The 17,424-nt window shown below is 42.1% G+C and overlaps 1 protein-coding gene across 5 annotated transcripts in view; it reads left to right on the forward strand.

Annotated features, from left to right (window-relative positions):
* SERGEF (secretion regulating guanine nucleotide exchange factor) overlaps positions 1–17,424 on the forward strand; it is a 274,310-nt gene that overhangs the window by 54,719 nt on the left and 202,167 nt on the right. For all 5 annotated transcript variants that reach the window (XR_006176537.2, XM_005308679.4, XM_005308680.4 and 2 more), the window contains exon 9: positions 11,175–11,341. Coding sequence is in view for 4 of the 5 variants with exons in the window: in XM_005308679.4 (XP_005308736.1) it covers positions 11,175–11,341 (167 nt within the window). In the remaining variant the exon portion in view is untranslated. The remainder of the gene's footprint in view (positions 1–11,174; positions 11,342–17,424) is intronic.

Genomic DNA, 17,424 nt, shown 5'->3' on the forward strand with positions numbered 1-17,424 from the left:
TTTCAGTTTGAAAATGAATGCAAGGAATGATAGGTGGCTTAACATAACCCCCTGATGGCACTGTTTCTGATGGGATGGCAGAGTTCAGAAACAACCATATGTGACTGGAGGGAAGCCCACATTTCAGTCTATCAGTGACAGTAGTTCTCCTCTAACTAGATTTTTGAATGAAAAGGTTTCATTTTAATTTCTTCAAATGTAGTTCTTCTGGTTTGCCCATAGCCTCATCTGATACTTAAGGTTACAGTGTCTTCTCAGAAAAATCCAGCCTCACCGTATCTTCTGCAGATTCTTGCCCAGTCCAGCAAAGCACGTAAGCACACGTTCAACTTCAAGCATGTGAATAGCTCCCTTGACTGAATACAGGTATTGCCCATCTTGAGTGTTCAGACAGTGTAAATGTGGAGGCAAAGAGGCAAAGAGACAAACATTTCTCTGGTTTTATTTTTTTAATAATGGGACAATCTATGGAGGCTGTTCAAAGCTTCTTAAAGGTTTGGAATGTTAGTTGCAGTCCTGACAGAGATGGCTCAGTGGACAGAGTGCAGGTGAAATTATCAGAGCTGCACAGTAATTAGCATGATACACTGAATTTATCATATGATGTTGCCAATTATCACCATCCTGTTATCTGGTATGGTAATTTGACATGTTAATTCAGGGCTCTCTTCAGCACTACTTAGCTATTGCAAAACTCTCATTGAAGTATAATGCTTTAATAAAGTAAAAGGGAGGTTGCCAGAATAAGGAGTGCTGAATTTTGTGCCCTTAACCTTTCTATAGGAATCTGTGCTAAAGTCTTCAACTTGGGGAATATTTGTTTTCCTTTTTAGGGTGATGTGCAACCCTGGAACCTAACAGTCCACCTGTGTTAGTCTTTTCTGCCCCATATGATGAATTCCATTGAATAACATTTATTTTCTCTAAATGAGATACTATTTTTCAACAGGAAAAGCTGAAATTTCAAGGTTCTAGAGCTGTGAAGACAGGGGTTCTGGAACAATTTGTATACTGGGGGTGCTGAGAGCCATTGAACCAAACTGTAAACCCTGTGTATGATGGAAATGACTTCCGCACCCCCTAGTTCTAGCATCTTTGTATGAAGAGGGGGATATAATGAAAAGCAGTCTATTGCTCTGAGTTGATTTTACTGAAGAGGCATTAGTAGATACATATGTCTGTGTTTTGTGTGCAATTTTTTAATGGATACATTTAATGTATTATAAATAAAATACAAAAAAGGTACTGGAAACATACCCAATTATATAAAATATGCAGAAGAACACCAAGAGGGATGTGGATCATAGAAAGAATTAATATGAAACATAGAGGCTAACCGCAGATTCAAAATGGACCTCTTGAATTTTTGCATAAGAACCTGTGAATTTTCATGAGACAGAGATGTAAAAAAGAATTTTATATAAAGATCCCTATCGTAACTTTGACCAAATAAAGTTCTACCATTTACTGACTATTCAGTGATTACAGGTAATGTTATTTTAAATGCATCCATGAGTTGTAATAAAGAACCTAGAATATTAACTATTTTCATACATCATTTACTGGATAGAATTTATGAACAAATAGCTTAGCGAGTGTCTAGTTCTTGAATTTTCGGTATTATTAGATTAATGGATCCCAAAGCCAGAAAGGACCATTGTGATTATCTAGTCTGACATTCTGTATAACACGGGTCATAGAACTTCCCCAAAATAATTTCTGGAGCATGTCTTTTAGAAAAACACCCAATCTTCATGTAAAAATTGTCACTGATAAAAAAAAATCCACCACAAGCCTTGATAAATTGTGCCAATGTTTAATTACACTCCCTGTCAAAAATGTATGCCTTAGTTCTGGTCTGAATTTGTCTAGCTTTGACTTCCAACCATTTGATTGTGTTATACCTTTCTCTGCTAGACTGAAAAGCCCATTATAGACTGTAATCAAGTCACCTCTTAACCTTCTTTTGGTTTAGCTAAATAGGTAGACTCAAAGAGATCAATCACTATAACACAAGTTTTCTAATCCTTTTGTTGTTCTTCTCTGAACACCCTCCAATTTGTCAACTTCCTTCTTGAGTGCTGGACACAGCATTCCAGCAGTGGTTGCACCAATGATAAATACAGAGGTAAAATAACTCTCTACTCCTGCTCAAGATTACTGTTTGTGTCCCATGATAACATTAATTCTTTTGGCCATAGCATCACACTGGGAGCTCATGTTCATCTGATTATCCACAACAACTCCCAAGTCTTTTTCAGATTCACTGCTTCCCAGGATTGAATCCCCCATTATGTTAATATGGCCTGCATTCTTTGTTCCCAGATGTAGACATTTACACTGAGTCATATTAAAACACATATTGTTTGCTTGTGCCCAGTTTACCATGTGATCCAGATTGCCCTGAATTAGTGACCTGTCCTCTTCATTATTTACCACTCCCCAAATTTTTGTGTCATCTGCAAACTTTATCAGTGATGACTTTGTGTTTTTCCAGGTCATTGATAAAAATGTTAAATAGTGCAAGGCCAAGAACCGATGCCTGATACATTACATCAACTTGTAATGTCATAAAAATAATTTGACAGGAGCTATTTTCCATAAAATCATGTTGATTTGCATTAATTCTGTTACCTTCCTTTAATTCTTTCTTTATTATGAGTCCCATATCAGCTGCTCCATTATCTTGCCCGGGATCAATGTCAGGCTGACAGGCCTGTTACCCAGGTCATCCTGTTTACCCTTTTTAAAAATTGACACAACATAAACTTTCTTCCAGTCTTCTGGAACTTACCCAGTGCTTCTAGACTTATTGACAATCAACATTAATGGTCCAGTGAGCTCCTCAGCCAGCTCTTTTCAAACTTTTGGATGCAAGTTATCTGGACCTGCTGATTTAAAATATGTCTAACTTTAGTAGCTTCTGTTTAACATCCTCTAGAGATACTAGTGCAGGGTCGGCAACCTTTGGCACGTGGCCCATCAGGGCAATCCGCTGGCGGGCTGCAAGAAATTCTGTTTACGTTGACCGTTCGCAGGCACGGCCCCCCACAGCTTGCAGTGGCTGCGGTTTGCCATTCCCGGCCAATGGGAGCTGCGGGAAGTGGTGGCCAGCATGTCTCTGCAGTCCGTGCCGCTTCAAGCCCGCTCACCATATAAGACTGTCATCTGTTTTTTCTCTAAATATAGAACAGAAATATTTATTCAGCACTTCTGCCATTTCTGTATTATTATTGATAATTCTGCCATTTCTACCTAGTAACGGACCAATACCATTGTCAGGATTTTGTTTATTTCCAAGCTTTTTAAAAAAACTCCTTCTTATTGTCCTTAACTCTGCTGACCATAGATTTTTCCTTGGGTCCCTTTGTTTCCCTTATCAATTTTATACTGTTGCAAACTTCTGAGTTATATACATCCATTCCTTTCTTCCATTTGCTATATATTATTATTTTTATTTTTTATAGCTGCCGTCATTTCCCCTCTAAACCAGCACAGCCTTCTTTCTTGATTGTGGCTTTTTGTGTGTCTAGTAAGGTGTTCTTAAATATAGTTAAGAGGGATGTCAAGATAGGTGACCGTAATGTGATCATGATGTAATTTTAAAATAGTGACAACTATAACTTCAGACAAAAATAAATCTGAAGTGATGTGGAAGAAACAAATCAACATATTTACTAAAATTTTTATCTGTTCTTTAAAAATGGGTCAGTTTCAAGACCAAAATCTCTTCACCCATATGGACTGTTCAGGTACAACTATGACTATTTATAGTTGTACTGGAACAGTCCATATGGCTGAATAAATTGATTAGGAAATGGCTAAGAAAGAAAAATAACATACTTTACATTCCTGACAGCATAATAAGTAAGCATAGTGAAGTGTACAATGTCAGACAGAAATGTAGAAGTATTATAAGCAATATCATTAGACATGCTCAACGCTATAGACTTTGGGAGTTGGATTTCCGTTTTCTTTCATGGTGGCAGTGTATTTGAAGAAAGATATAAAGTAAATCTAGAGGAGCTTTCATGAGGTTGAACTGCAGTTTTAAAAGTGAGGTCCCAACATGTTTAAGTCAATCCCTGTTCAGCAAAGCACTTAAGGGATTTTCTGATTATGAACTGTTGTATCGGGGGCTATCAGCTTTAAGAATAGGAGAAAATCAACTAATTCCATGTGACTGAGATAAAGAAAGGCAGATTTCTACTGATACATAAAACACTATGAATAATGTAATATTAATTTCAACATGGACCAGATAAAATCATACGTGAAAATGGTAAAAAACAAGTTATCTGGACTGTTGGTTTGGATATTAGGTTCACTTAAAACATGACACCCTAAAGTTACACAATTAAGCCCATTGTTTCTGACTTGGGATTCAGTCCTGCAAGCTGATGAGCAGTCTGTCCTGATCCAATGCATGTGCTTAACTTTAAGCACATGTATAATTCTACTGATGTGAGTGGAACGACTCACATGTTCATAGTTAAGCATGAGCTTAAGTTGCTTTCATGGATTGGGGTCAGAATGCTGAGCACCTTGCAGGATCAAGCTCTTACTAAACACTGTCAGTGTTTGGTTAGAGGGGGAAAGGACTTCCAGCATGGTGTTCTGTGTCCCGTCCCACAAATTTCCAGATTGTCTTCTATGTGCTAAGTCTTTTTATCTTGTCTGTTCTTGAACATCAAGATCTGATGCCTTAGCAACCCACCTTGTTAAATGTACTCCATTGTCTAATTGACTCACTGCTAGAAGTGTTTTCTTAACTTGTAATTAAAAATTGTCCTTTTCTAATTTTAGATCAATATTCCTTGTTATGTCACCTTTAATTCTAAAGTAATTCATCCCTCAGCCTCTTATTCTATGTGACTAATATAATATGTATTTTTAGGCCATTATTAAATACCCTCTATGTTATAGGTGACATAATAGCAATGCCTCTTGTTAAGAGTGCCTAACACTTTCCATCATAACCCAATGCTTATAACTTTGACAGACTTTAACCTTTCGGGCTGGAATTTTCCATGCTTTGTGTCTGACTCAGGTTGAATTTTTTTTGTTGCTATGAAATGTTGATCAATATTCTATAGAGAACATACTGTATATAGTAATCTAATGCAGTTCACATGGTAGCAACATTCTGCAGTAAAATTGTCAACCAATGTGGGGGTTGTGACTGTGGGAGACAGAATGTTCTTAGGCTCTGAAGCAGGATTATGGAACTCAGTCCCATAAAAGGTAAGTAGTAGGCATCCTTCAGTCTTGAAAGACCATGGATATCTGCCCCTGAGAAGTAAAGAATTTATTCAGCTGGTTTTATGACAGCTGTGGCTGAAGAGCCCCACTTGAGAGAGACAATCTCTGCCGCATCTGTCACATTTAAAGATGATGTTTCGACCCTTTGGGCTCTGCCTTCTGCAAACTCTTTTTTCCTCTGCTAAGCTGGGCAGCTTCCTCTCCTAACTCCGGAGACCTCTTGTCTCCAAAGTCTGCGGTCTTGAGTATGACCTTCCCAGTTGTCCACATCCGTGTCCATTTCTTTGAGGTCTCGCTTGCATACATCCTTGAAACACAATTTTGGGTGTCCTTTGGGTCTTTTCGCAGATGCCAATTCACCATAGAGGATGTCCTTTGGGATGTGCCCCAGCATTCATTCAGCACACATGCCCAAGCCAGCGGAGGCATCTCTGTTTAAGGAGTGTTTGCATGATGGGTATGCTGGGCCGCTTGAGCACCTCAGTGTTGGTGACTGTCCCTCCAGGAGATGCCAAAGATTCGACGAAGGCAATGCATATGGAAGCTGTTGAGCCTCTTTTCCTGATGAGAGTATCAGGTCCATGTCTCGCTCCCATACAAAAGCGTGCTGATAACACATGCGCAATACACACAGATCTTTGTGTGTCCTGTCAGTTTGTTGTTTTGCCATCTCCTCTTGCTCAGTCTAGACATTGTTGTGGTGGCTTTTCCAGTGCGGATGTTAAATTCCATTTCAAGTGAAAGGCTGACTGCATTCACCACTTCAAGTTCATAGTTGTTGTCTTGATGGAAGGTACTTCCTCAACATTATGTTAATCTTTTTTAGGCTTTTGGAAAACTGTCTATAAGGTTTTGGAGATGAGCTTCTGTGTGGGTTGTCACTGCTGCGTCATCAGCAAAAAGGAGGTGTTGGATAAGGGCCTCCTGAGTCTTGGTTTTAGATCTGAGTCTTGCAAGACTGAATAACTTTCCATCAGATCTTGTGTGCAAGTAGGTTCCCTCAGTTGAGAAACCAAAAGCTAGTTTCAGTAGCCAAGAGAAGATGACCCTAAACAGAGATGGGGCAAGTACACAGCCTTGCTTAATTCCGCTACGAATCTAGAAAGCTTCAGAGACTGAGCCGTTGTATTGAACTGTGCCATACATATTTTCATGGAAGGATCGAATCGTGCTTAAGAGCTTGGGGGGAGGGGAGAGACATCAAAGCACAAATAGTCTGCTTCTACTGACAAGATCAAAAGCCTTTGTGAGGTTGATGAAGGCTAAGTAGAGGGGCTTTTTTTGTTCTCTGCATGTCTCTTGCAGTTTTCTCAGTGAGAAGATCATGTAGATAGTAGGCCTTTCAGCTCTGAAGCCATATTGTGATTCAGAATAGATTCTGTCTGCAAGGGTCTGAAGTCTGTTCAGGACAACTCGGCAAAGGCTTTCCCCATAATACTAAGAAGGGAAATGCCATGATAGTTGTTACAGTCGGTCCTGTCACCCTTGTTTTTATAGAGAGTGATGATGTTGGCGTCTCTCATTTCTTGTGGTATTTCACCTTTTTTCCAGCACAGGCAGAGCAACTCATGAAGATGTTGCAGTAGAATAGATTTTCCGCATTTTATGACTTCTGACAATATGCAGTCTTTTCCAGGGGTCTTTTCATTGGGGAGGCCATCTGTGGCAAGGCTAAGCTCCTCGACAGTTGGTTCATCGTTGAGTTGGTTCATAATAGGCAAACTTTCAATGGCGTTGATGGCTGCATCTGTAACAATATTTTCATGAGAGTAAAGCTCAGAGTAGTGTTCTACCCAGTGATACATCTGCTTGGTATAGTCGTTGATTGTTTCCCCTGTTGTTGATTTCAATGGGGCTGTCTTCTTTGAAGTTGGACCCAAGGCTTTCTTGATCCCATCATGCATGTTTCTGAGATTGCCTGCATCAGCTTCTACTTGGTTGCTTTTGCATAAGTGCAGCCTATAGTAATTGGTGCAGCATCGAACAGTTAGTTGTACCTTGGTTCTTGCCATTCTCAGCGCTTGTAAGGTTTTTTCATTTGGGTCTCTCTTGTAGTTGATTTGGGCTGTGCGTTTGGCTTCCAAGACTGGTGTTAACACACTGGGATATGTGCCAAGCCAGTCATTGGTCTTGTTTTCCTTCTTCCCAAAGACAGACAGACAGCTGTATTGTAGATTGTGTTCTTCAGTTGCTCCCACTTCAGCTGGGCGCTTGTGGCACAATCACTGGAGTCAAGGTCTTGTTGTAGTATGTTCTTGTACTGCTGTGACTTTTCTTAGTCCGCAATGGCACTGATGTTGGTACAAGGGCATCCTTTTACTTTAGATCTATGTATTTTCTTTGGTTTAAGTCTTACTGCATAGCAGAGAGTGGTCTGTGTCACAATCAGCACTTTGATAACTGTGGTAAAGAGGACAGTGTTAAGGTTGGTACGCCTTGTGATGATAAGATCCAGTTGGTGCCAGTGGCCAGATCTGGGATGTTTCCAAGATGCTCTGAAGCGGGGCTATGGAACTCATTCCCATAAAAGATAAGACTGACTTAGAATTAACCACTTTCAGAACTAAGATGAAGAGAATTGGGTGCCTAACTGACTTTTGTGCCTTTGAAAATCTTCCTGTAAATGCAGAACTAGTTTGGTTGACTTAGTTTTCCTTTAATAAGTTCTGCACACACTCACACAAATAACCCCCTGTAAACTAATCAAGCTGTTTCCCCTACAGGTGGGAATGAGAGAAGGAATTGTTGTTGTTCCAATTTGTATTTTTAAATATTCTGTCATGCTTAGATATTATGGTGATGTGGGTCATATAAATAAGGCTAAGATTTTGTCATGGTTATTTTTAGTAAAAGTCACAGACAGGTCACTGGCAATAAACAAAAATTCATGGAAGCCCATGACCTGCCCCTGACTTTTACTAAAATTAAGTGTGACAAAGTGGTGAAGAAGGGGTGTCCAGCACTCACTGCTGCTGCAGCTCTGGGGTCCCCCCGCTGCTGGCTAGGGCAGCTGAGAGTGCTGGGGTCCTCCCTGCTGCCCATGGTGGCTGGGAACTGCGGGACCCACCTGTCACTTGCTGCAACTGAAGCAGAAAATGTCATGGAGGTCTCTGGAAGTCATGGATTCTGTGACCTCTGTCACATAATCAGGGCCGGCTCCAGGGTTTTGGCCGCCCCAAGCAACCAAACCAAAACAAACAAACAAAAAGCTGCGATCGCGATCTGCAGCGGCAATTCGGCGGGAGGTCCTTCGCTCCCAGGTGGAGTGAGGCACTGTCCACCGAATTGCCGCCGAATACCTGGACGTGCTGCCCCTCTCTGGAGCAGCTGCCCCAAGCATTTGCTTGACAAGCTGGTGCCTGGAGCCGGCCCTGCACATAATCTTAGCCTCACATAAAAGTAACCAGATGTTTAGACAGAGCTAGTCCTACTTTCTCTGCTTTGTAAAGCACAGTGAGATCTGTGGATAAAAAGCACTTTCTAAGAACTAAATATTGTTGTTGTTCTTCCTCTCTATGGCCAACATTCCTGCAAACACATCTTTGTTTAAGTCTCGTTGACGCTACTCTCAGTAGCAGAGTTTAAGCAGGTGTGTGTTTGTAGAATCAGGGCATTTGCGACCAGTCCTGCAGGTAATAGCATGTGGGTGAAAGGCTCTGCCCTTGCTTAGCCCCATTACAGTGAATGGGACTCTGCGTGGGGAACAGTAGTCCACCTGTGTACTGTCAATTGTAGGATCAGAGCCTAAATCCAGGTCTATACTTAAAGTTTTTACCAGTATAATAATGGTTCGGGATGGTTTTTTTTTTTAAATGAGATTTTTATATCAGCAAAAGCCCTATTGTAGACGCAGTTGTACAAAAAGTGCTTTTGCTGGTGTAGCTGATTTTGTTTGGGGGAACGGGTATAAGCTGTACTTGCAAAAGCCGGTATAACCTGTGTCTTCACTAGGAGGGTTTGCCCATATAGATTTGCTGGTATACCTAGACCAGCAAAACTTTTCTAGTGTAGACTAGCCCTCAGTATCAGATTGTTTATTAGGATATACCATATGTTTAAAAATATACTTGCTAAAAATGTTTCAGGTATGTATCAAAACAGCCGTACAGTAGGGATTCTCTTTGTCTTACCAACAGGCTTTACATTTTTTCCTAGAATGATCTAATATGATCTGGACTTGCCCCTGTTAACTTTCTTGCATCCTTCAGTCTATTTAGGAAAAAGCAAACAGGTTTCAGTCATGACAAGCATGCTTACTATAAACCCACTGTGATGGGTTGTCTCCCCTGGTGTGCAGTCTGGGAGCTGTGGGAACTGCTGTGCCCCTTAATCCACCAGCTTTGCTGGTCTAACTCACATTGCTTTGTTGGTGATTCCAGCCAGCCTCTTCAGGCCCTGTTATCACCCAACATGATAGCTGGTGGCGCCACACACCCACACTGCGCTACCTGAGTGCTTTACCTAAGCTACTCAAAGACAGGCAGGAGGCAACAGCCAATTTCCCAGCTCCTCCAACTTGTACCCTTGCTGGAGTATAAACCCAAACTTATACCGTCTTGCACTGCATAGGGATCTGTACTGTGTTAGGTCATTAATACAGGGGAGGATTAGCTGTGGGGAGGGATATCTCAGTGGTTTGAGCATTGGCCTGCTAAACCCAGGGTTGTGAGTTCAATCCTTGAGGGGGCCTCTTCCACAAATACAAGTTAACCTAACATTTAGGTCACAGAAGTGATGGCACCTGTACCAAGGTTTAGATCAAATATGTACAGGGTATTATGCTAAAATGTAAACCAAGGGAACAGTTAACTTGAATACAGGGTCAAATCAGTGACAGCTCAATCCAACACTGATCTTTGTCTCAGATACAGACTTTCCAAGGGCAAGCTTCTTTTGAAAGAAGGCTTAATTCCCTAGCATGAAGTGTATAAATTTGCCCAGGCAAACATATACTAGTGAAAATTCATGCAGAAAATTCATACAGCTGGGGCAAAATCAGTACTTGGTCCTGCTAGTGAAGGCAGGGGGCTGGACTCGATGACCTTTTGGGGTCCCTTCCAGTTCTATGAGATACGTATATCTCCATATATTATTATTATTATTATAAAGTTTACCTTCCTCTTGATGTGGGAAAGATATGCAATAGCCTTTGCTCACAGAGCTGAGATTTTCCCCAGACACTTCACTTAAAGGCACACTGGTCCTGCTGGCCCAGAATCTTGTCTTCCAGCAGTGGCCAATGCCAGGTGGCTTCGGAGGGAATGAACAGAACAGGCAATCATTGGGTGATCCATCCCCTGTTGTCCACTCTCAGCTTCAGGCAATCAGCGGCTAGGGACACCCAGAGCATGTTGTGGCACCATTCCCCCATCATCAGTTACCATGCAGAAGAAACCATTATTCTGCAGCTAACAGAAGTTTGTGGCAGAAGGTATCTTCTCCGAAGAAGACATAAACCTTATGTTAAATACAGGGACACAGGATGTCTCTGTGCCAAATACTGGGACAGAAGAAAAATGTCTTGGAATTTAATGTTAGCTATTTTATGTGTGTCTCTCTTAAAACAAAACAAAAAGGTTTCATTTGTAAAACAAATACGTATGAAAATTCTATACAGCACAATTGCATGTACAATCCATGCCTCGTCAGACATGGCATTTCTGTTTGAAAACTAAATGCTGAAGTTTGGGTAAATTGCAATGAGTTTCTCAGCTACATTTTAATACCTTTTCTCCCCTCATGCTCCAAAGAGTAAGTAGATTCCTCACTTTTTCACTGTTGTGTTCTCTGAGCTTTTAGGTAGGGGGCAGTAAACAGTACATAGAGTCGGCTGTTCTAGTTTTGAAATTAGCGTTCCAAACATTGTCTGGCTGTAATGGAGAAATAACCCATAACTATGTATTTGTATTTAGAAACTGGCAAGGTCTTCACGTGGGGTAGAGCAGACTATGGGCAACTCGGAAGGAGTACGGTGGTTCACGATGGACAAAGACAGGAGGTGCAGAGATCATCTGAACAGCATTTGGAGCAGTTGTCTAATGTGCCAGTTTCAGTGCCTTGCCTCGCTGGAGCATCTCAGGTAAGGGAAAAATGTGTCCTTTTTTCAGCTTTAGAATTTCCCCTCTTTGCACAAGTCAAGATGCTCAGAATGATCTCCTGAAAAAACTTTCTTCAAAATGAAGCAAAAACAGCCCTTCCCTCCCACTCAAGTACTCCAAATTTAAATTGATTCAATTATTTGTAATTCTTAAATAATCACTGTGTTCTGAAGCAAGTTTGTTCTTGGTAGAAGCAGTGAGTGAGGGATTGGAGTTTTCATTAGCAAAAAGATTGCTTTAGATTTGGTATCTTCTTTAGATGTCAAATTTGAAGAGGAAGTAGTTGCCGCTGTAATACTGTGTAACAGATTAGGTATGTTGCTTTCTTCTGAAGAAATCTGAATATGCTACAGTTTAACCTATGATCTTCCCGCACTTCACACTGTGTTGCTCTTATTAAGTTTCACTTTTAAGGCAGTAGTGTGTTTAGTTTTGAAATGAGAAACAACCTTCCTTTAATGGGCAGCTGAATCCAGAAGGGACAAATAAATTAGTATAACTGGAAAAAATGAAGTTACACAGTATGACAAGTAGACTATCATTTGAATGGAATTGAAGATCTCTAAGCACATGATTTATAGTCCCTTGACATCATTGGAAAGACTCCCATTGACTTTAGTGGGCTATAGATCAGGCCCTAAATGCTAGAGAATTTCTCAGAGGTTGGACGTCAATACCATCAACGAGGACTTTTGAAAAGAGTAGTAGACTTATTTTTGATGAAACTGAATAGTCAAACTTACAGGAGTCAGAGTTAAACTGTTAACAAAGAAAGAGCTTGGAAAATTTGACACTGTTTAAGGAGCACGTTGGTGCTGCAGCCACTGAAATAGGAAGATTAGGCGGAAAACTAGCCTTCTATACTAAATCTCGAAATTCCTGGAAATGATTAGGTCCCGTAGAACAAAAGCTGGAGCTATTGTTAAACATGAAAATCTTGGTAATAGCCAATATCTTCAGTAGCATTACCATTTTAGAATAATGAGAGTTTTTCCAGTAATGACTGTCACGGTCCCCAAAGTAACTGCACCCCTTCATGATCTTCTTGGGTGACTACACTTAGGGCTCTATCCTCTAGCTATCACTTATCTTAGGGTGGGATCCTGCTATCCACTCCCTACAGACCAGGGAGTTAGACTGCAGACTCCTGTGATTCACTGTGATTACCTCAGCAGGTCTGACTTTAGTTCAGTACCTGCAGTCCTATTTTCTCAGGAGCAATGATGCGGTTAACCAGTGACCGCCTGCTTTTATAAAACAAAGTACTATTCAGAACAAAAGCATTACCAATGAATCATACCTTAAAAACAATAAAAAGCTTATATGCAGGTCTTGGCTTACCAGACAGTCATCCGTCTTCTTCATAGAGACCCTTGAGCATTGGCCTGCTAAACCCAGCGTTGTGAGTTCAATCCTTGAGGGGGCCACTTAGGGATCTGGGGCAAAAATCAGTACTTGGTCCTGCTAGTGAAGGCAGGGGGCTGGACTCGATGACCTTTCAAGGTCCCTTCCAGCTCTATGAGATAGGTATATCTCCATATATTATTATTAAGGTCAGAATACTTCAGGCCCTTTTCACAGGGTATGTCTGTCTTGGTTAGAGTTTTATGTCAGTTCTTGAATCGTGTATGAGTGACCCTCCTCTCCAGATCAAAGCTGTTTCTTCATACAGTTTGACATTTTTAGCCAGATCGAACCAGTATATATTATTGCCTCCGGCGAGTAAAACTTTCCCACACTTGTTACTGGCACTAGGAATTTGCATTCTCTCCTCCCACCCCTTACAAGTGACTTTGGGTCCTATAGAAAATGTTTTAATTTCCTCATTTAGCCAGGAGTGCAATCACTAGCCAGTCCACAAAAATACATACATTTATGAAGTTGATATGATAGTCTTTGAATATCCCGTGTGTCCATAGCATCTGTTGCATCTCACTACAGTAGTTTTCAATATTCCAGGCTACCAAAGCATGGCATTTGTCACAATGTCCATGGGAAAATATTGTACAAATAATCTAGTTAAGCACCAAATTATACCTTTCTGTAACTGCAGGTAGTGTAAAGGCTTTGGAAAATATGAAACTAGCAATTTGTCCAATAGCTCCTGTGTGCTACAATACAATACAACATATTATTATAGAGTGCTTTTCATCTCAGGATTTCAAAGCATGTCACACTCCTCCATGAAGCCTTGCAACACCCAAATGAGGTGATATCTATCATTACCCTCATTTTATGGGTAGACTGAGGCAAAAAAGTAAAGTGACTTGTGTAAGACCACACAGCAAGTATCAGGGTTCCCTCTCCACTCTGAACTTTGGGATACAGATGTGGGGATCTGCATGAAAGACCCCCTAAGCTTATATTTTACCAGCTTAGGTTAAAATTTCCCCAAGGTACAATTCCTTGTCCTTGGATGGTGTTGCTGCCACTACCAAGTGATTTACACGAAAATTCAGGAAAAGGGTCACTTGGAGTCACTATTCCCCCCAAATATTCCCAAAAGCCCCTTTGCCCCCTTTCCTGGGGAGGCTTGAGAATAATGTGAATACCAACCAGACCCTTTGTCTCTAGGACACTGAAAATCAATCAGGTTCTTAAAGGAAGAACTTTATTTAAAGAAAAAGTAAAAGAATCACACCTGCAAAATCCAGATGGAAGATAACTTTATAGGGTAATAAAAAGATTTAAAACACAGAGGGCTCCCTTCTGGACTCAACTTCACAGTTACAAAAACAGGAATAAAACTACCTTTAATCACAGGGAAAATTCACAAGCTAAAACAAAAGATAATCTAATACATTTCCTTGCCATACTTAAAATTTTTGTAATCTTAGATGGATCATTTCAGGTAGGGTTTCAGGAGATGTTTTACCTGCCTGGTCTTTCTCTCCATCTGGAGAGGGAACAAACAAAAACCTCCCCTTGCAGATTTGAAAGGATCTTCTTTCCTTATTGGTCCTTCTGGTGAGGTGCCAACCAGGTTATTTGAGATTCTTACAGCGATTCAGTACAGCTGCAAGGGGGGATTTTATGCTACCCATATCTTTATGTTTATGACATATCCCCCAAATCACAGACGGTACTGGACAGCCTGTTCCACACTGACTGTGATTTCTTCCTGGAGCTCTAGAAGAAAATAGAGTTAATAAGACACATGCACCTCTAGACATACTACTGATTATATAAAAACTAACATTTTCCACATTTTAAGGATGATTTTAACCAGTTGATTCTGGGAAACTTTCACGGGAGAGTGCATCAGCCACTTTGATAGAAGATCCTGAAATGTGTTGTATTTCAAAATCAAAACCTTGGAGAGCTAAACTCCACCAAAGAAGTTTTTTATTATTTTCCTTGATGGTATGAAGCCACTTCAGCGCAGCATGGTTAGTTTGCAGGTGGAAACGCCGTCCCCAAACGTATGGGCGTAGCTTTTCCAGAGCGTACACAATGGCGTAACATTCCTTTTGGGTGATTGACCAGTGGCTTTCCCTCTCAGACAGTTTCTTGCTGAGAAACACGACAGGATGGAATTCTTCATCCGGTCCTTCCTGCATTAAGACTGCTCCCATACCACGCTCGGATGCATCTGTGGTTACTAGGAAAGGTTTGTCAAAGTGTGGGGCCCTTAGCACAGGGTCAGACATGAGTGTCGCTTTAAGCTGGTTAAAGACCTTCTGACACTCTTTAGTCCACTGAACTGTATTTGGCTGTTTCTTTTTGGTCAGGTCTGTCAGTGGGGCGGAGATTTGGCTGGAGTGCGGTACAAATCGCCTGTAATATCCGGCCAAGCCTAAGAAGGATTGGACCTGTTTCTTTGACTTTGGGACAGGCCACTTTTGGATAGCATTCACTTTGGCTTGTAGGGGATTGATAGTTCCTTGAACCACCAGGTGTCCAAGGTACGTCACTCTGTTTAGGGCTATTTGACACTTTTTAGCCTTAACAGTTAGTCCTGCCTCCCTTATGCATTTGAAGACTTTTCGTAGATGCTCCAGGTGTTCTGCCCATGAATCAGAAAATATGGCCACATCGTCAAGGTAGGCAACTGCAGATTCTCCCAATCCTGCTAGGAGACTGTCTACAAGTTTCTGGAAGGTGGCGGGTGCATTTCGCAGCCCGAAAGGGAGCACCCTCGCTGAAATGGAACCTCAGTTATGGGGAGTGGCTGGAGAGGGGCCTTGACCTGCTCTTGGGGTTTTCCCACTCTTTGCCACACCTGTCAAGACTGGACATAAGTAGAAACATCCTTGCCCATTCCCTCCCAGTGGAATGACCTCCCCAAACAGTTTTGGGTCCTGTTCACCCCAGCATGGCCACTAGGATGATCATGGGATAAGCTCAAGAGCTTTTCCCTATATCTAGTTGGAACTACCAACTGTCTTTGAGGATGCCAGTTCTCCTGGTGCCCACCAGAAAGAGTTTCCTTGTATAAAAGCCCTCTTTCTACAACAAACCGGGATCGATTAGAAGAGCTGAGAGGCGGTGAGTTGCTCCATGCCACTGTCCAAGCTCCCTTAAGGCTTTCATCTGCTTCCTGCTCTGCCTGGAACTGTTCCCTTGATGCTGGAGACATCAGTTCCTCAATGGATTGTGGACTTGGGCTTGGTCCCTCTGGAAGCGATGTAGGTAATGGAGCTGTTTCCGTTGACTGTGAGCTGCTCTCCGCTTCTGCACTAGGTTGTATTTTAGGTTCCAGCTGAGCCTCTTGCGCAGGTTTAGCTGCTGCTGCCAGCGCAGGCTCGGTGGTGCCCTCTGGCATTGGAGTTGCAGATGGGGTTGCAAACACTGGATTCAGTGCTGGCAATGGTTCTGGGACTGGTTCTGGTTGGGTCTCTGGGACTGGATTCACTACTGCTGTTGCAGTCGTTGCATGGGGTCCAGTTCCACCACCTCAGTCTGGGTCTCTGGTAACACAGACGGGGCCCTGGTAGAAGACTCAGGAACAGGGATAGGTGTGAAGGCTTGCTTAGCCTGGCTGCAGGTGACCATTCCCACCCTCTTGGCTAGCTTCACATGGTTGGCCAAGTCTTCCCCCAGCATCATGGGAATGGGATAGTCATCAAAGACTGCAAAAGTCCACATTTCTGACTAGCCCTTGTATTGGACAGGCAACTTGGGTGTAGGCAGGTTGAAAGAGTTTAACATGAAGGGTTGAATCGTCACTTGGGCCTCTGGGTTGATGAATTTGGGGTCCACTAAGGATTGGTGGATAGCTGACACCTGTGCTCCAGTGTCCCTCCATGCAAAAACCTTCTTCCCGCCCACACTCACAGTTTCCCTTCGCTCTGGGGGTATCTGGGAGGCATCTGGGCCTGGGGACCTTTGGTGTGATTGCGGTGTAATGAACTGCAATCTGTTGGGATTCTTGGGGCAGTTGGCCTTCACATGCCCCAGCTTGTTACATTTAAAACATCACCCAGCTGACTGGTCACTGGGGCGAGATGGGTTGCTGGAGAATGGTGTGGTGGGACAATAAGGTGTTTGGGGTTTTCCTTGGGGTGTAGGTGGGACCTTGGGCTGCCCCCGTTGGTAGGGTGTTGTCTTGGGTTGCCCCTTCTGATATCCGCTCTAACTGCTACTAGCTTTTTACTTTTCCACCCATTTGGTTCTGATCTCCCCCACCTCGATTACAGTTTTGGGCTTCCCATCTAGGATGTACCTTTCTATTTCCTCAGGAACACCCTCTAAGAAATGCTCCATTTGCATTCGGGAAGACAGATCTTCCAGAGATTTAACACTTGCTCCGGATATCCAGGCATTCCAATTTTTTACAATGTGGTAGGCATGTCAGGAAAATGCCATGTTTGGTTTCCACCTTAGGGCTCTGAACCTCCAACGGGCATGCGCGGTCGGGTGTTAGGCCCATTCTAATTCTGGCCTTTTTAAAAAAAAATTCATAGTTGTTCATGTGTTCTTTAGGCATTTCAGCTGCCATCTGTGCTAAGGGTCCACTGAGCTGCGGCCTCAGCTCCACCATATACTGGTCTGTAGAGATGCTGTACCCAAGGCAGGCCCTTTCAAAATTTTCTAAGAAGGCCTCTGTATCATCACCTACCTT

This window comes from Chrysemys picta, chromosome 4 (assembly GCF_011386835.1).
Source record: "Chrysemys picta bellii isolate R12L10 chromosome 4, ASM1138683v2, whole genome shotgun sequence".
Taxonomy (NCBI): domain Eukaryota; kingdom Metazoa; phylum Chordata; order Testudines; family Emydidae; genus Chrysemys; species Chrysemys picta.